We start from the raw sequence: 20877 nt of genomic DNA on the forward strand, positions 1-20877 counted from the left end.
AAGTAACTTATCAACACTTATAGCAGGTTCTTCTGAGCAAAATGAGCCCTCATGTGCGATGAAGGAGTCTCGAGAAAAACAACATAATTCAAAAACATAAACACAGTATGCCAGTACAGGCTTGAACCATCTGGAGATTCTGGGGGTAGGGATCTTGCTGACTGGGTCATGCCATCACAAAAATGGCACTGTTTGATAGCCGAGACTGATGTTTCCAGTGACACCAAACATGGCCATGTTTAAACAATGGAGATTCCACTCTGTCTCTAATGTCATTTCTGTCTAATCACCTTCACACCCAAGTCAAGTTTTTTGTAATGTGGCATTAGGGTGGCTAAAAAACATATAAAATGTATATATATATATATATATATATATATATATATATATATATATATATATATATATATATATATATATATATATATATATATATATATTCTAGCTCACTCCAGTTACTTATATCAGTTGTTAGCTGTTAACTACAGCAGATGATCCAAAAATAACAAATATATATTATTCCATGTCTTAAATTGATGCAGATGTATTTAAACATGGCATAAAAAGCAGCAGTATGACTGATTTCTATAAATCACGAACACTGCTTTTATGCAAAAATGTCAACAGCCGAATTGCTTAAGATTTATACCAGTCCCATGTAATCACCCCAAAATTCAAGGAGCATTCATGGAAAAAAAAAATCAAGCGAAACAAAGTTCACTTTCGCAACATTAATTAGAGGAACGTACTGTTGGGGAGTAACACATACTTCATGCAGTTTTTGCGCCACAATAGTTCAAAGAAAGGAGGACCATTGTCAGTCGGAAGGGTTTAGCGATCAGCTGTTAAACCTGAGTAAGGCAAAAGTGCCTGGAGAGTAAAATTATACCTTAGGAATGTGGAATTTGTTATCATAAGAACAACTCAGTATCAAATGAAAATTGCACAAAATCTAAAAATTGAGGTGATTGTGGTGATTATGTCATTTAAATGGCTTTACACAACTGATCAGTTTAACTATTACTTAATTAAGTAGTTGAATTAACAATAATTGTAACATTATAATACTTTTCTTTTTTAATGTGATTAAATTCAACTACATAGGGGATTTTTATAGGGATTTACAGTTCCACCAAGGGCTACAAAAACACTACAGCCAAACAGTAATTAGGATGACATGGATGGAAATCTTCCTGGGTGTGGCCTCAGTGCATTTTACTAGGTGGCTACTCAGGCAATGTCTGTTCTAATGTAGACTCAACAAAGATGCAACCTGCTGAAATTGTACTGCAGACTATCAGGAACTATTGATTCTGACTCAAACTCGGCTGAAAGTGATATGCCATAACGGTACTGTAATCAGCTCAATGTGCTTATTCTAGACTTGGCCCAAATGTGAGGTGCCATGGCTAGTCCACTAGATAGCCAAAGATTTCAAGCCTGCATTTTGGCCAGATCAAGCTAGAAAATGAGTAAGAACCAGGTTCTTGCAGACAGTGCCAGAGCAGCTCCAGAATTGGGACAAATGTAATGTGCTAGCTGAGAGATACATATTTGAAAGTCAAAGTTCTGAATTAGATTAAGAAACAAGCAGAAAAAAAGAAGAAAGCCATAAACACATAACACAATTTGTGTACATTTACATGTAACAATATAATGTTGATGTTACAATCAGGCAAAACGATAAGGAGTAATGAATAGGATAAGAGTGGATTTCTTTATCAGTTTTACAGCCATTAGCTGGACAGACATTGGCTATTTGTTTGCTGTTCAGTTAAGACTCCCACCCAGACCTCCATGCTGCAAAAAAGTAAACACACTGTGTCGCCTCATGTAGCTGCGTTTTCCCATAAGATTGGCTCTTACACCTCATTTAGACATGCAAACTCCTCATTTTTTTGTTATTGTGTGATTTATCAAGATTGAAGTCTGCAATGTATCAGTTTTAGTGCATTACTACTGATGAACTGTATGTTAAGCATAGCAATGTTATATAAAAAAGATTGTTGCATACAGATCCATCACAGAGTTTATTTCAATACAGAGCAGATTTGACACATTACTGTTGTTAAAATAAACCCTTAGCGAGATGGCATACTTCAAAATTAAGATAGCTAATGAGCTTCCAAACGCAGCTTAGAGATGTCACAACCCTGTTAAAAACTTTATAATGCTGTAGCATTCTAAATATATTAAGACTAGCTGCACCACCCATCCAAGGTGGATTGAAATCTAAGTAATCATCGTATACTTCAACATTAATGTTTGCAGTGCACCAATTATTGGAATGTATTTTATAATGCATGTAGTAATATAATGCATTGTATCTGTCATTCCTACAAATGTTTCTGATGCACCATCTGTTGGAACAACAGAGACATAGCAGCTGGATAGACACACAGATGCACAGACACACAAACATTTAGTTTTCTGATAAAGGTGGATAATTGCAGTTTAACCGTTTGCTGCTGGAGCATTAAGCGTAGAGAAGTTCATCACACATAGTGTAACAGTACTCTGTGACACCACACTGCCCACTTTGAAACATCAGCACTAATGATCCGATTAAAACTAAATGTATGCGTGAAATGTTGGCTCAGGTGATAACATCGATGGCATGCCACGCATCTGCTTAATATGTCACAACAATGTTACCAGGAGAAAACAAGCAATATCTGTGCAAAACATTTTGCTAAAATTCCTACTTTCTTTGGCACATAAAAATAACCTTATTTTGAGTCTCAGTACTGACCAAATTTGAAGTGTGGGGATGGCTGTTCGAGCTTGACAAATCCTTCATGGCTGTAATTTTCAAACTACTTAGTTGTATCTTCTAAAGTAGTAAATATTTTATTTGTTCCCAAGGTAAATTAACATTTTGCAGAGCCTTAAAAGAATAAAAATAAATAAATATAATAATAACAAACAGCAATCCCCTCCCCAAACATACACAAAACACTTCTCGCTTGTATAATAGAGAGCTGCTGGTGTCAATAACAGGCTTATTAATGGTGGAAAGATGAGATCCGACCTGCTCACATTATACCACAAATTTATATTTAAATTCATTAATATTTGGATAGAGCAGGTCCAGCTTTAGTGTCCATGAATGGAATATGCCTAACAGACACGTGGTTCCTTATCTGAAGTCACCAGCATTCAGAAGGATACCAAAAGACAACAAGAAACCAATCAATCAGTACTAGAGGACAAAACAAAATCACAAGTCAAGGACAGAAGAGTTCAAATCCTGGGAACCAACCCAACACTTGGGACTACTTAAATTAAAGCTAATTATCACTACCAAAAACAAATTATTTTGGATCCCCAGAGAGATAATTGTAAGTACAAACACCACCATATTTATACTTCATGTCCCATCACATCACAAGGGGGACTATCACAGTTATGTGATCAATACCAAAGGCATTGTGTAAATGAAGAAAATCAAAATAAGAATAAGAAATTTCTTTTCAAATTCAGTTCTAAACACAAAACAAACATCACAATTATATTCTACACATACTGTATAAACCCTAAATATCACAGAAATACACACACACATGTACAGTATAATACAGTGTCACACATGAGCACCTGAGGATCAACTTCATGGCTCAATCTGGGCATTAAATGCCACTTTGGGACACGAGTGGATGCTGATACTAACTGTCTCACCTCTTCCCTTCACAGCTGTGACAAGATGCTCAATGAGAGCATATGATGTGCCCAGAGTCAGAGGCTTATACAGATGGATGACCCTGGAAGAAGGCATCATTCTTGGACCTGAGCCTGTAACAATACTGAGCTCCCAATCTGACCTGCTCTAAATCTAAGCTACTTTGTCAAAGAGCAGCCTACTGAGGTGTAAAGAGACGGCTATTGAAAGGCAACTTTTGTTTGTTTTATGTGGTTCCAAAAAGCACTGTTTTTCTTTAGTTATAAAATGAAACAGGCTGGCCTGGATGGCTCTCCAACTATTTCACTGGACTGTTATGATTTACTTGTGCTATTATAACAGTTACAGTTAGAATAGAATCAAACCTTGTTGTGCCCAAAAACTCAGATAGGCCTGAATTCTTCAGGTAAGTCTCAGGGCCCACACCCTTTTGAAGGAGAGGAGGTCTGTCAATCCTATAGATTAATAAAACAAAGTAATTGATTCTTTAATTCATTTATTAAATAAGAAAAAGAAAACTGAAAATTAAATAAACGTCTAAGCTATAATTTCAAAGTGACAGACACGTGGGCATCTGAAAAGTTTTATAGATTTGTGCTGGACAAATATAGGGAAGGAATTAAGTGTGAACACTAACTTTTGATCCATCTGTTTCTTTGAAGTAGAGGAGGAGAAAACCTAGAAGACAGGTGAGGCCACATTTGGTATGATCAAAGCACAACCCCTTCCAGTCATGGTGGCATACAACTCATAGGCCCAGTGGAAGTCAACATTTATACACGGACCATCTTCTGAGCAGACCAGAACCTCTGAAAAGAACAGCAAAATGCTAATTGTTTACTTGGCACAACTGTGCCCTATTTTAATCCTCTGGACACTGCAAGTCACTGCTGTAAATGGACAACCTACCAGTGTTTCCACGTTATCTAGGCCTTGCTTTGTTTTAGAAAATAATCAGTTGTATCAGGTAGTGTAACACCAGGGGGAGACCTGGAGCCAACTCCTTATTCTGCAGCCATACTGATGCGAGATATGCAACCTGGTTTATGCTCCCATCTTGGGAACCCACCTAGGCAGTGAAAAAACACCAGATTGAATCATGACACATTTTATTGGTCCATAGTGACAATTGACCCAGATACCTTGGCACAAAAATGCACCCATCATTCTGCTCCCACTAATTGGCCAGATTGTGTTGGTCCCAAAGCCAGAAGAGAGTTGGTGTTTCTGTAATGACTTCCATTGGCTTTACCAAGTCTCCAGTTTTGAGGATTATCACATGCAGACAACTTCCTGGAGTGTCTAGGTAAAGCCCAGGATCTGTCCATCATAGACATGATGAAAAGGTACTGGCAGATCCCCCTCACAGATGCGGCAAAGGAACAGACTGCATTCAGTACCCCTAGTGGCCACCGGCAGTATCATGTCCTACCCTTTCGGTTGCACAGAGTCCCCACAACCTTAAAGGCCCCACAATACAATGCAATGTTTACTCAGTCCTCCAGACCATCTGCAATTCAACCCCCAGAAATGTTATTTTGGGCTGAGCGAGGTAAAATATTTGGGATGTGTTGTGGGCAGAGGACATATCAAACCTCAGTCGTCCAAAGTTGCCAACATTTGTGACTGTCTTCGGCTTCAAATCAAGAGGCAGATAAAGGCTTTCATTGGCTTAGCAGGGTACTATTGGAGGTTCGTCCCTCGATTATTTGAGAGGACCATGCCTCTCACATAGCTGACAAAGAAAAATGTTCCCAAAATTGTGACATTGTCCATGGTGGAAGCCTCATTTACTGTCCTGTGTTCTTTTTCTCCTCCAGGCTAACACCTCAGACTCCAGTCTTGGTGCCATGCTGAGCCTGGTCATTGATGCAGTTGAACACCCTGTTGTCTAACTGCCGGAAATTGCTGGATTGGGAGATGAGGTATATAGCGATTGAATGCCATTAAGTTTGGTGATTACTCAGCTCCTTTATTATCTACTAGGACAAGAGTTTACCTTAGTGACAGAACTTGCTCCCCTGCAGTAGCTCTGCACACATTGAGAATTGAATTCCCAGATCACCCGGTGATTTCTGAGCCTACAACCCTAGAAATTCAAAGTGTTCCACCGGAGGGAATCCCTCCATGCCAATGCCGATACCCTCTCCCAGGTCCATGACCTCACAGCTAGATCTGCTTGACTCCTAGGAACAAGCTTGCTTGTCATGCATGCACATCCAAAGACCTCCTTGCTGGCTCACTCAGGGTTTGTGATACCCCACCTGGGCAATCGGGGATGTTGTCACTAACCATTTCTTCTTCTTTTATTCCTGCAGTTCCGAGAAACCTCCCAGTGAGGGCATTTAATCCTGCCCCTTCTGGTCCACATGATATAAGAAGCCCGGTTGCCCAGAAAGAGGCGTCTTTAGAGACTGAGAGAACTCCAAAAGGACCTAAGTTTACAGCTCTTAATTGCCAGAAGTCTTTTGTTTTGTTCTTTGCCCTGGGGCTACTAATGTTCAAAAATGGTAACCAGTGACCATTTAAGTTCCAACCAAGTAATAAAAGGGACGACCCAGTTGGTGTCCCAACTCTTCTCCACAGTCACACTCCTGTCATTCACGCAACTGGCCACAGTGTGTATGTGATTCATGTTTTCTAAAAGATGGTTGTACCTAAATGTGTCTTCTAAGTAACTTAGCAATTTTGCACTATGAGGTAATCTAATTAGCACCTTGAGCATGGGAAAGGTGCTAAATAAATAATAATTAAAATGTATTACTATTATTATTATTAATCTAATAAAGCTATGGAACAGTAGGCAAGTGATTTGTGATTGCACACATATTTTAAAACTTTATTTCTTTGTAAGATATTTGTTGTGGAAAGCCAGAGCCCTTACCCGGCTGGGACGCCCTGAGTATGGAAGGACTGGGGGAGAGAGTATTTTCAAGACCCTTTCTACCCCGGACCTTCCATATTCAGGGTGTTTTGTGTGCAGGCATCACACAAAAAATGATGTGCGATTTGCATCCAAGACGTCAATTCTGTGAAGCTGAGGTGCTCTCCATTGCGGCCACACTTTCAGACTGTATACATTAATTTTAAAAACTACGTTTCTTAAGTATACTGGCATTTTTGGTCAAACTAGAATATTAAAGTCCCACTGTGTTGTAATTATCTCCTCGCAATGAACAAGCAACACGTTTGAGACCATAGAGCACGGTATGCATCTCGGTCATGGATGCGCGGAATCAAAAGGTGGACTTAACTAACTTACTGTTCACATAGATGATGCTTATTAGAATAAATGAAATGTTTTGCTAACCTTTATTTCTCAAAAATGACAAACTTTCCTGACACCAGTACCAATGATTACCTTATAGCAAAGTGGGATAAAGTCTTGTCCAACTTCTATTGAAAGTTTCTGAGGAAGCGTCTGGCAGAAACACAGCACAGTACTTTGGTGCTTTTACAGTACCAAATCTATTACTACCATCTAGTGGATGCAGATGGAATTGTAGTTAAAAAAATCAATTTGTGTGTGTTGGATGGGAAAAGCGTAAAAACAGTCTACTATACAAAACTGTAACAAATATTTTGTTTCTGATCCCTAGATCAACCCAGAAAATCTTGGGTCCTTGACAATTATGGCTGAGCACCTAGGCCCCCTGGCACCGTATTACTTGCTTCCCCAAGCTGAACGAGTGACGTGCATATGCTACACTCAAGCTTAACATCAATTACATTGAAATTTCGCGCAACCGTAGTTAAATTTATATAATATCGTATCGCATGTCGTGTCTCATGATGCGTGCAGGTTCTGGTAGCTCTGAATTTCGGACCTTAACATTAGCGTCATACACGTTCTTGATGTGAATCACCTCATCTTTCAAATGATGTGACAGATCCTTTGAATATTTTGCATCTAAATTTGCACAAGAGGCTGAGATCTCCTCCATGCTCATGCTCCTAAAGTTTAGAATTGGACAAAAAAGGCGACATATGTTGTTTAGGCTTTCAAAGCGCCGGGACAATTCTGAAATTAAGGAATCCATCATAATGTGAAACGTGCCTCTTCTGAATTTTACTTCTGGATCTTGGGATTCCTGATCATCTGCTTCTGCGTCAGATCCGTCGGACTCAATAAGACGTCTTGGTCTTTTGCGCCGGCGACCTGATTTGAAGTCTGCAGGGATTTCCATTTCATTTGCCGCAGCTTTAGCCTCATGTAAGAGAGCCTTCCACTGCTCGGGGTTTCTGACAGATGTCATGGTTGCCTCCCCCTGGCGGCGGCTCCGACTAGATTTGAAATCCTTAATCTAGTAGGGATCTGATGAAGGACCTAATATGTTAATACCATTGTTTTGTCGTGCACTACAGTTAATCATGTTAATGATTTTAAAATGCTATTCCTTATAATCAATAAGCATTTACTATATAATCTAAAATATATAAAGTTTAAACTTAGTAATTCGATTCTGTAACCGTTTCCGGTATTAAAATTCAGTTTGAGCCATAACAGAGCTTTTCAGTATGTAGGCTATGCAGACTTTTCTAACGTTTACATGCACTTACCCATCTAATAATGTCTGCCTCTCCTTGGCTATAATGACTAGTAAAACATGCAAGTCCACACACCTTTCATTAAATAAATAAATAAAATAAATAAACAGTGGGATCAAGGTGCCTGGATTTTCTCAATTGGCAGATCCTTGTGATATCCTCTGACATCGTCATTATCTGACAAAATACAGCCATATAGACTTAAATTCTATAAAAATGTGAAAGCCTCACAATCACCTGCTGCTCAGGAAAATCTATTGGTTATGAATTACGCAGCCAAGCTTTCTTGATGGCTTTCTAAATTTTTACCGTGGTTCTCCCCAGCAGTGGGTGAAAAAAAGGAGACTATTGTCTTGAGAAGGACATATTTCTGATATTGATCTCCTTTTTTCTTCTTTTTAAAATGATTACAACTACCTTTAAAGGAGTAAATTGTACCTCTTCAATAGTGAATGCTACATAGCCTTCATTAGAAAAAGCACAAGCTGGAAATGCAGACACACAATTGTAAACAAAAAAATAAAAAAAAAACAAACCTGCAAAAACAAGTCTAAATTAGCTTAATCTGCCTAATCCAGGGTATTCATAAGAAATGTAATTATTTACTTCAAGGGGTAGAAGTATATAATAAACAAGAATAGTTGGGTGAACTATTTGAAATATTAAAATGTGTGCTTCAGTTTAAATGTTTAAACTCCTGGAGTCAGCTGATGTGGCATGCACAACTTCTCAGTCCTGATCATTTTTGTTGAAGACAGCTATTGGGTTTACTCTTTATTATAAGTGTGTGATTTTCTGCACAAACTATGGCCCAAAAATGCCCTAAAAATCAGAGTATTTCAGGTCTAAAGTGCCATAAATGGGGGGAATTCCAAAAAGCTCTTTCAAAAATAGATAGCTGGTCAAGTTTAACAGTATATTATGTGTGTGGGCTAAGTCAGGAGGTACCAGATGAAAAAAACTGAAGTGATTTCAAAGTGTTCATGAATAATTCTTTTGAGTGCAGGCAGTCCTCATTTAATTGACTTTCATGCCTCATCACTAAACTGAAAAGTTCAGGTTGCACATGTGCACACACAACAAAGTTTGTAGTGAAAATTGCAGGGCCAGCTGCTCCAGCTCCTTACCCAGAAACAGGCTTACAACACATGGCATAAAGACAGTTTCACACAGTACAAGAAGCTAGATGCTTCTAGATAAATAATTACATTAAGGATATGAAAGAAAACTGGAAAAAATGCTAAAGAAGATAAAGTTGAGTGTTAAATTAAACATTTTAATAATAATGACATTAATGAGGGAAACTATATATTTATTTTGCATCTAGTCGGTCTGTGCATTTTGGAGAAACTGGGAAATGATGACACCCTTGATCAATCAGTGAAATGCAGCCATATCAACTAAATAACAACTCATGTCTAATTATTCATATCAACGAGCCGTTATTAGAATGTGCATTGACATGACAAACATATTATACCTCAATGTGTTGAATATGATGTACAGACTCTATCTTTTGATTTACTGTAATACACTTTGCTAATCCCGAGGGAAAATCATCTTTTCGCTTGACCTTTGGAGGCCAGAGCACAGAGTCAGCCATGGTGCGAACCCTTGCAGCAATTTTCAGGTTAAGGGCCTCGCTCAAAGCCCCAGCAGAGTAGGAAGGATCCCTTCTAGCAGTAGCAGGATTTGAACCAGCAGCGTTCCAGAAACCAACATGGATCCTTAGCCTTAGCCACAGAGGCACCACTCCACCTTAGCTATTTTTAAAAAGGGCTAATGATATGTACACTGAAGAACTTTTTTGTTTTTTTGTCAGTTTATATCCAGTACTTGTTGTCACTTCTCAGAGTACTGGTCGAGAGGTGACAGGTGTCAGGGTCTTGGTGGGAGGCTGCTCTTACTGGCCAATATAGAGTATTGAGAGTGCATATGTATGAGTTTGATTAGCATGCTCCTTATATGGATGTTTCAGGCCAGTGTTCAAGACACATTCACATATGAATATTTACAAGGTCATTGTGATTTATAAACAGTAAACTGGGTAGAAACTATATACACCAGGTTTTATCAATCTGAGTTTTTTTTTGGTATATGCATTTTCCTGTTTTTTGGCTTACACATATTTTCACAATGAAATCCATGCAAAGTTTTATAAATGAGGCCCCTACTCAATTCAGTTCTGCATTTCAGAGTGCTAGGGCCCATCCTTGTTGCATCTGGTGCAAGCAGGAATCAAGCAACTAGCTTTTATTGAAGAATGCCAAAGGGGTGTGCAGCCAGTTAGCCCATGTCTTCAGTATTTAAACTGTGTGTGACTTGGTTTATTGCCTTTCCATTTAACTGACTGTGAATCTCTAAGGGTTTAATTTTTCCATTGATGCTGCTCAATGGAGTTTGTTTTTTTCTCTTTACTTTTATTTCCTGGCTACATCTCAATGGTAACTTTAATGGAGATATACTGTTATGATCTCTTCATGTCAGACAGCTTGCAATTGCTTTTTCTTACTCTCTGTTTAAACTAAAATGTATATTAAAGTGTCAAGTCAAGTCAAGTTGAGGAGCATGCTCTGGTACAGTGCATTGCCGCACCCACTACACAATGAAACAATTCGGGATCCCGGTTGGCAACCCCCTAAGCAGACACGTGGCCCAGTCCCACCCTCCGGAAATCACCCTCCATCTGCCGCAGCCAAGTGTTACGTGGGTGATCCTTTGTCCTGGTCCAGCCACTCGAGTCATCAGCAAAGAGGATCTTAAAAGCCGAATCACCCTCAAGGAAACGCACCACATGGCCGTAGTGCCGTAACTGATGCTCCCTCACAATACAGGTACTGTGCCTCATTCAGGACTCCATGAACAACCGCTCATTCAACACAAAGTCAAACCAATGGTACCCAAGGATTTTCTGGAGAGACACAGTACCAAAGTGTCCAGTCTTCGTCTCAGGTCACTGGATAGCATCCATGTCTCGCAACCATATAGCAAGAGAGGAAGAACCAGGACTCTAAAGACTTGTACCTTCATCTTTTTGCATAGATATCAGGAGCACCACACACTCCTTTCCAGTGACCTCATGACCCCCCATGCTCTCTCAATCCGTCTACTGACTTCATAGGAAGAATCACCAGAGAGATGAATGTCACTGCTAAGGTAAGTAAACCTCTCAACAAGGTCAACACTCTCTCCACAAACAGACACACTGCTGATGGCTGTGCCCAAGAGGTCATTAAAGGCCTGAATCTTGGTTTTTATCCGGGACACTCGTAAGCCCAGACACTCGGACTCCTCGCTCAGCCTCTCGATTGCCCCTATCAGAGCCTCCATTGACTCCGCGAAGATCACAGCATCGTCAGCAAAGTTAAGATCCTTAAATATTTCTTCACCAACAGATGCCCCACAACCGCTGGACCCCACGTCCTTGCCCAGCACCCAGTCCATACAAGCATTGAACAGAGTAGGAGCAAGAACACACCCCTGACAAATCCCAGAATCAACTTGGAAAAATGCAAAGGTTCTGCATCCACTCTGCACAGCACTCACAGTACCAGTGTACAGGCCGGCCATGATATCCAGCAACCTGGAGGGGATCCTGCGAACCCTCAGGATGTCCCACAGGGCAGCTTGATCAACTGAGTCGAACACTTTGCGAAAATTGACAAAGGCTGCAAAGAAGCTCTGTCGATATTTGTGTTGATTTTAAAGTGTGTGCATTATTTACTTGTTCTTTACACATAAAATTGTTATAACTGAATCTACACTCATTGAAGATCAATTTTAAAAAATGAATTAGATAGATAGATAGATAGATAGATAGATAGATAGATAGATAGATAGATAGATAGATACTTTATTAATCCCAATAGGAAATTCACATTCTCCAGCAGCAGCATACTGATACAATAAACAATATTAAATTAAAGCTTGATAATAATGCAGGTAAAAAACGGACAATAACTTTGTATAATGTTAAATGTTAACGTTTACCCCCCCCCCCCCCCCCCCCCCCCCCCCCCCCCCCCCCCCCCCCCCCGGGGTGGAATTGAAGAGTCGCATAGTTTGGGGGAGGAACAATCTCCTCAATCTGTCAGTGGAGCAGGACAGTGACGGCAGTCTGTCGCTGAAGCTGCTCTTCTGTCTGGAGATGATACTATTTAGTGGATGCAGTGGATTCTCCATAATTGATAGGAGCCTGCTGAGCGCCTGTCGCTCTGCCACAGATGTTAAACTGTCCAGCTCCATGCCAACAATAGAGCCTGCCTTCCTCACCAGTTTGTCCAGGTGTGAGGCATCTTTCTTCTTAATGCTGCCTCCCCAGCACACCACTGCGTAGAAGAGGGCGCTCGCCACAACTGTCTGATAGAATATCTGCAGCATCTTATTGCAGATGTTGAAGGACGCCAGCCTTCTAAGGAAGTATAGTTGGCTCTGTCCTTTCTTGCACAGAGCATCAGTATTGGCAGTCCAGTCTAATTTATCATCCAGCTGCACTCCCAGATATATATAGGTCTGCACCATCTGCACACAGTCACCTTTGATGATCACGGGGTCCATGAGGGGTCTGGGCCTCCTAAAATCCACCACCAGCTCTTTGGTTTTGCTGGTGTTCAGTTGTAGGTGGTTTGAGTCACACCATTTAACAAAGTCATTGATTAGGTCCCTATATTCCTCCTCCAGCCCACTCATGATGCAGCTACGATAGCAGTGTCATCAGCGAACTTTTGCACGTGGCAGGACTCCGAGTTGTATTGGAAGTCCGATGTATATAGGCTGAACAGGACCGGAGAAAGTACAGTCCCCTGTGGTGCTCCTGTGTTGCTGACCACAATGTCAGACGTGCAGTTCCCAAGACGCACATACTGAGGTCTGTCTTTAAGATAGTCCACGATCCATGCCACCAGGTATGAATCAACTCCCATCTCTGTCAGCTTGTCCCTAAGGAGCAGAGGTTGGATTGTGTTGACGGAAAGATGGACATTCCTAAATAATTTCGAAAGCATTTTGTTTGGGACACTTCTTCTTTCTTTCTCTCTCAATAAGCTATCTGATACACTTTTTCTTGGGTATTTGAACTGGCATGGTGTTTTTGGGTTCCACTTTTAACACTGATCCTGTGAGTAGACCCAAAATGAAATTTAGTCCTTAATGATGTGTATGGATTGGAATGGGAGAATGAGAACATACTGGAACATTTTGGTTAGGCGCTTGTCCCTTTCCAGTGTTTCCTTGACATGTTTCTCACAAAAGCAGCACACTAGTCTTTTTCTGATATAATCAGTGGGTACTGCCTTTTTTGGTTAGCTTTTTATTGAACACAAGAATTTATCTGCTACAGCAAAAGACTTGAGTTAAAAATTCAGAGCCCATTTTAGCTTAAATCAACAGCCAATGTCTGCAGATCCATGTTCCTCAAGCCAGCTGAACTTCATCTGATAACAAAGTTGTTATTCAAATTAATGTGACATATTTTGTGAAGAGATAAGAGAAGACAAGATAAAAGATTGGAGTCCAAGAAGGATGACCTGTTTAATAATGTCTTGCAAAGTGTTGAAAAATAAAAAAAGGATCCTGTAAAATAAGCATAATTTTTAAGCACTTTTGAAGAACGGAGACCATCTTCTTCAGTATTGGGTTGTTGAATGAATACCAGCATCAGGTTTTGTGATTTCCTGCCATGCATGCTTCTGCAAGACTTGGCCAAAGGTTCCTCTTGCCCACACTTGTTACACTTAACATTCTTGGAACTGAATGTATTATGTAAATAGTTAGTCCCAAAACAATGGAAGCATTTTTCCTTTAGTCTATGTCTGTTAACAGAGCTATTGGTAGTAACAGGCTGGAATTGTTTAATGCTCTGAGCAGTACATTCATAATTTTTGCAAATATTCACCACCTTGTCTCAGGTAAACTCTTCTTCATAAGCAGCCATTAGGAAAAGAGCTTGTAGCTCTGTATAAGACACCCAAAAATACAGTAGCTGGTCTCATAATTGTTCTCTTAAGTTAGTTCCAAACTGACAATGTTCCATCAGTCCCTTTAAAACCGCTATATATTGTGACAAAGACTCCACAGATTACTGTTTTCCATTGCAAAACACATAATGTTCAGTCACTACATTATGCTTTGGCTCAAAATGTCCCCTTAACATATCAATTAGCTGTTATAAGATTATTTCTTTTGTGACTCTTGTGTAAGAGTGGATGCTAAGTGGCCCTGTTGTCCACCTTTTCCCAACAGACAGACACACTGAACATAGGGTAAAATCACCAACAAGGTTTTTAATTCTTCTTGTTTTCAGTGCCTCCAAGCACCCCCACCACCATACACAGGCAATTCAATAACAATAATATTAATAATAAATACAATACTTTCTCCTCCACTCCTCCCAGCAAGCTCTGTCATAATACCTCGCTCGCTTGCTGGGTCTCCAACAGTCCTTTATATAGTCTTTGACCCGTAAGTGCTTCTACTCATCCGTCCATGTGACTTGCTGGCACTTCCAGGTCAGACGGAGAACTTGTTTTTTCTTCAGCCCTGGTGACTTTGGAGTACTTCCAGGCTATGTATACAGCAGGGACTCCCCAGTCTCCCTGCAGCATCTCCTAGCGGTATCCACGGTACCCAGCAGGGTTGTGAAGCCAAACTCCAGATCCCATGGTGCCCTGCAGGAATCCGGGGCACCGCTATGCTGTAAGGAAGCTGCCAAATAGCGTCCTGGGAGAGGCAGCGTCTCAAAGCAGCTCTGCAGTTTAATGAGGTGGTGCAGAGTTTTTCAAACTTTGCAGAGAGGCTAGAAAACATCTTTGTAAAAGATAGGAAAAAGTCAGTGTTTCTGACTATAATAGGAAGAAAGAAATGTGTGCTACTAAAAGATGTGATAGTACCAAGTGTAGGAGACGGCCAGCAGCTCAACCCAACCGGGATGCCCCCATCCCATCCCATGCCTTCCCCCATCCTTCCACTTCAGGGGCATCCCGGTTGGGTTGAGCTGCTGGCCGTCTCCTACACTTGGTACTATCACATCTTTTAGTAGCACACATTTCTTTCTTCCTATTATAGTCAGAAACACTGACTTTTTCCTATCTTTTACAAAGATGTTTTCTAGCCTCTCTGCAAAGTTTGAAAAACTCTGCACCACCTAATTAAACTGCAGAGCTACATTGAAATTACAATTGTTAGCCATTTTCACTTGCATTTCATTTTCCACAAGCAGATATCGTACTTAGCAAGCAACACTGCCACTTATTTTATCCTCATCTCCAGTGAAGTCTGTTGTGTCTCTGGTTGAAACAGATTCATGCAGTTCAATACTTACAAGAAAAGATGCTAGCCAGAAAGGGGGTCCAAATTGAATTGTTTCATTGTGAGGTAAAGGACAATACAAAAGAAAACCAGTAAGTTAAATTACAGAGGATCAACTAAGACAATTACTAGACACTGAAACTGATTCCCAACTAACCAAACTTCCAGTGGAAGGTGCTTTATATAAACTCTGGACCAGTGTGTTTCCCATGACAGGATATAAAAAAATATATCCTTCAATTTAAAACACATTTAACTAGTCCTATACTGCACTCCTCCCTTTTAATAAAAACACCAGTTTTTAATACCAGTCTCTCCGGAATCATTCTTATCTATCTCGGCAAAATCATTAAACTCCCTTCAGGATCTTCCCCATGAGGTTTGAGAATTTGCTCCAGGTTCAGAAATTATAGCTTCTGTTTCTGTAAAATTGCAGCAGGTGGTATGGATATTTCCCATTTGGCTAGTTCAGTTTCAGTTTCCACTTCTGGTTCAGGTTCCACATTAGAAGCTAAAAACTGGTTAACATGCCTTTTCATCACCTTGCCTTTTACCTATTTTATTTTAGAATTCTACTTGGCACCCAACTTGAACCTACCCCACTCAAGTAGATTCTGACTAATACATTCTTGTTGGGAATAAATTGTCTAGTTGTACCATGTTTTTTGGTCTCCTCTTGTTTCTTTCTTTGCTCCTTCAACACATGTGTCTAACAGTATATTGACTTTGCCAGATCATGAGCTGGCTGAAACTAGGGACTGCTTATACTTTGTAACTGTTGTAAAGATGAAACAAACAATCTTAAAGTTTCGGGGCACCTTTTGGCCAACCCTGTATAATTGAAAAGCTTGAAAGCAAAAGAAATGTGTGTAAAAACGCAAAAACAAGTCTTACTCGGACAAGTGCCTCAGGATGACTGCCCAAGATGCTGGCTCTTCTGGTTTTCAAGCATTCTTGGAGGAAGAGGTGGGTCCAGGTGGATGGACTCCAGAAGTGACATCAGAGGTGGAAAGGTGATAGTCTTCCTTTCTGCAGAGGGAGAAGAAGAGAGATCATCATTGTACAACACCATCTCCTGTCTCAGCAGAGAATTATCATTACTCTTTTCCCAAGACTAGGTGGAAATTAACAAAAGGACCTTTCAATTTAAAGCACACTTAAGGAGTCCTAAACTACAGTAGCCTTTCCTACTCTGATAGTGATACTCATGCTGTATTGCGGATCAAGGAAATAGCTTTTGACCAGTAAAGTTAATGCGTATTTAATTAGAAACTCAATCAGAAAAGCCTTCTCTTTAAAGAAAATGTGAGCTCTTGGTTCCCTCTCGCTTGTGCATCAGTGCTTGTGTGTGTTTGATCTGCAATTTATTTCAAGAGGGAAGAAAGTGTGCAACGGAGAAAGAGTGGATCCAAGAGCTTCAAGCTGCATAAAAGAACATTCAGAACCTCCTCGTGCGCCAAAAGAAACTAAAAGAAGAGAAGAAAACATTTGCAGACAATCTGAAAAACTTAGCTGCCTAAATTTCTTTTACAGTTTGTGAGCCAAGGACTCCATGTTGTTAATAATTGTAAAATGTTTATATCCTACTTTCCTGTGTATCCCTGTTATAGATATCACAAGAAAGGTCTTGTCAGACCAGAGACATTGGGACTATTGTGCTGCATGCTGGTATAAATGACATCAGATATTAAAAGTCAGAAGCGCTGAAGAAGGATTTCACATTATTTATTCAAGTCATCAAGAATAGGAACCCAGCTTCTAAAGTCTTCATCTCTAGACCTCTACCAATGATTAGAAGACTGGACAAGGGTTACAGCAGACTTCTATCTCTGAATGATTGATTGAGATAAAATATTGGTTTTAAACAACAACTGGGACCTCTTCTGGGAGAGACCACACTTCTACAGACAGGATGGTTGCACCCCACCAGATTTGGCACCAGCATCCTCTCCACAAATATTACAAATGTAATACAATATTCCTGACTACTTTCCTCTATTTATAATAATAGCCATGACCTTGTAGAATAATGTAATGAATATGCTATGAGTTTACCTAAAGAGGCCAAACAAGTTCTATCTTCTTTGTTTCCTAATGATGTTGCCCCATATACCACCTTGACAAGCCACTACCCAGTCATAGTAGTAATTTAGTATACATTACACATTATAAATACATTTTCGTAGGTACATGAGCATAGTGGCACATTAGATCCTACTGTTTCTGAACAATACTACTAACGTTATTACTATCTGAGATGCCCTTGTGTTTTGCTCTTACAGTTCCAGGCTTTCTCACACAATACTGTACTATGACGTTCCAGTAAACTGGATGATGACTCCAAGTGTGTTCTTGTAATTTAAAGTGGTAGTGCTGCTGCTTTGCAGTAAGGAGACTGTGGAAGATTGTGGGTTTGCTTCCCGGTTCCTCCCTGTGTGGATAGCGCTTTGAATACTGAGAAAAGCGCTATATAAATGTAATGAATTATTATTAATTTCATTATTTTGAGCTTAAATACTGCAGTGGGCAGGCGACCTGCCCAGGGTTTGTTTCCTGCCTTGTGCCCCGTGTTGGCTGGGATCGGCTCCAGCAGACCCCCGTGACCCTGTAGTTAATTTATGGCGGGTTGGATAATGGATGGATGGATGAACTTAAATAATTACTGGTGGACTTACAGTAATTGTTATTACTGTATCAATATGTTTATTAATGTATTTGTTTTACGTGTTGATACATTTGAAAAATATATACATTATCTTGCAGACAAAAAATAGGTAGTCTTAAGGCTGAAAAACTGGCTAATAAACACAATGTGGTTCAGTACTCACCACTAATTGTGCAGCCCTGAGGAAAACACTTTACCTAACTGGTCTTTCCACTACAGAAACGTGTAAAAAAACCTTTCCTATGCAGTACATTTGAAATTTATATAAAAAGAACGTAAAACGTAATTCTTCTAGATAATGTAAATCAATTGAAAAAGGTATATCGCGGTAGCGACAAGGTACCAAACCATAATGGAATCAGAGCGGAAGTATTTCTGCGCAGTTATGCTTGGAGCAGGATAGCAATTTAAACAACTACAATTCCCAACGTACAAAGGAAGTTAAAAAATGACTTCCGGGTTACCCAGACAGCTGTTAGAGGAAGGAACTCGGGTCGGGTCATATATTCCCAGTTGTGAGATGTGTTAGGGTTTTGAGGTTTGTTGGGTGAAAAGGGCTTCCAAACTACACATTTTGTCAGTTAACATCTGAATTGTTCGTAAAGATGAACGTAATTTTGGCTGTGAAGCAGTATGTTTCGAAGATGATTGAGAGCAGCGGACCAGGGATGAAAGTTCTGCTCATGGATAAAGAAACGGTAGGTCTTATTTAGAATATGCACCAGTTCATTTTTATGAATGTAGTGCCGTTCATGACATACTTAATGTGTCGCAAAAGTGCTGATAAAATATGCATGTTTGACACTGCATGTGGACACGGATAAATGTTTCACAATGAGGATCAATGTTCCTCAGTCGCAGGTCGGTACACTTTAAAGTCGATCAAAACACTTCTGACTATCTGAGCTTTGGAAACGGAAGGAAGGTTTTTATAACTCGAGCAGGTTTATTATTATTATTATTATTATTATTATTTGTGATGGATGATAACTTCTCAGTGCAACATGTTTATAAAATTATGGAATGCAAATTAAAGGATGCATTCAACATGAAAAAGAGTTAACGATCCAAGAGAAAATGCTGCAGAACTTACTGTAGTGGAAAAGAATAGTTAGGAGCAAAGGTTTCTAACCAGATGAGTGGGTGCTGAAAAATGTCTTTTGAGTGTTTGTAAAGTTGAAAATTTACAATATGAATTTCCTATGCAGTACATAGGAAAGTAGGGGTAATGTGCCTTTCTTGGTGCTTAATTCAGAGTTTTTTTCTACCCAATATAATACTGTATTAGTGTTGCGGAACCTTATCTTGTCTGAGTCAGAACTACGTTGATGCATCAGGAACCATTTAAATTCTGATAATGCCATGATTGTTATTTGAAAATATTTTCAATGCCGTATAATCAAAGGAATAGTGTTTCAGCATTGGGGAGACATGTATTTTCTTTTAAAGATGTTTAGTATATACAAAAATGAAGCTTTTGGAGTGGACGAAATATAATATTCATAGTTGGAACGTTTTTGGAGTGGACGAAATATAATGTTTATAGCTGGAAAGACAGTTAGGACACCACCTCATCTGGGCACAGTTCAGCATTAGGAGACATGTATTTACTTTTAAAGATGTTTAGTATATACAAAAATGAAGCTTTTGGAGTGGACGAAATATAACATTCATAGTTGGAACGTTTTTGGAGTGGACGAAATATAATGTTTATAGCTGGAAAGACAGTTAGGACACCACCTCATCTGGTCACAGAGTATGATTTATTTACAAGAACAGTAGAGACCAAATTAAATGATGGTTACCTTGTTATTTGTACCTCATTGATAATAGGCAGCTGGTTAAGAAACAAGTTGTCAGTAGAGACTTGTGATTTAACTGTTTAAGAGCAAGATGCATTTCAGCATTTTAAGTCTTAACCTGCAAGTGAGTCATTGTTGAGCTAGCAGTATGTTCAATTAACACATTATTATAGTTAAGAAGTGATTGAAATGAAAACCTATAACTATTGTGGCTATCTAAAAACTGTGTTTACCATCTTTGATTTAGGAATATCACATAATTAAGAGTGAACCTCATGATGAGGCTGTTGTACACTGTTTAGTAGTGTCAATGGTGACTAGTACACTAAACCGAATAAAAGCAGAGGCACATGCTATCATAGACTTGGATCTGTGCTAGTAGGGCATTCACTCACATCAGAAATTTGCAATAAGAAACTGGTAACAGAAGCCTATTTACTTCATATTCTGACATATAGGGGTAGGGAACTTAAAATTTGTATATTTCCATTTTATTTTAGAGATAAATATGTGGTTAAAAGCACAGAAAGTAATCTTTGAAAAAATATCAGCAGAACAAATCTTCAAAACAGCTGTTGCTGAAAACACCAAACAATAACCTAATGCATATGTTAAGGTTAAGGTATCACTACTTGTACAATTTACTGTCTGCAGAAGACTTTTATCTGATTAATTATGAAGGTTTCATTGCAAGATTTTAATCTTCTATTAGTACCAAAAATAGGTTACATAAGTATTTCCAAAAAATGTAAACTTGGTACAAAGTGTTATTGCAATATGAGCCAAAGATAAGTGTGTAACAATGTGGGGAGAGGGGGTGAAGGGTAAAAAACACAGATGTTTGAAAAGCTTGAATATGCAGCTAAAATATCAATTTT

General features: G+C 39.4%; 1 protein-coding gene across 1 annotated transcript in view; it reads left to right on the forward strand.

Moving 5' to 3' along the window:
- Positions 1 to 18660: 18660 nt before the first annotated feature.
- The window catches only part of vps45 (vacuolar protein sorting 45 homolog), a 218032-nt gene continuing 215815 nt past the window's right edge, over positions 18661 to 20877 (forward strand). Inside the window, exon 1 of the mRNA XM_051923650.1 lies at positions 18661 to 18895. Coding sequence (XP_051779610.1) covers positions 18803 to 18895 — 93 coding nt within the window. The 5' untranslated portion in view covers positions 18661 to 18802. The remainder of the gene's footprint in view (positions 18896 to 20877) is intronic.

Source organism: Erpetoichthys calabaricus, chromosome 2 (genome assembly GCF_900747795.2).
Source record: "Erpetoichthys calabaricus chromosome 2, fErpCal1.3, whole genome shotgun sequence".
NCBI lineage: Eukaryota > Metazoa > Chordata > Cladistia > Polypteriformes > Polypteridae > Erpetoichthys > Erpetoichthys calabaricus.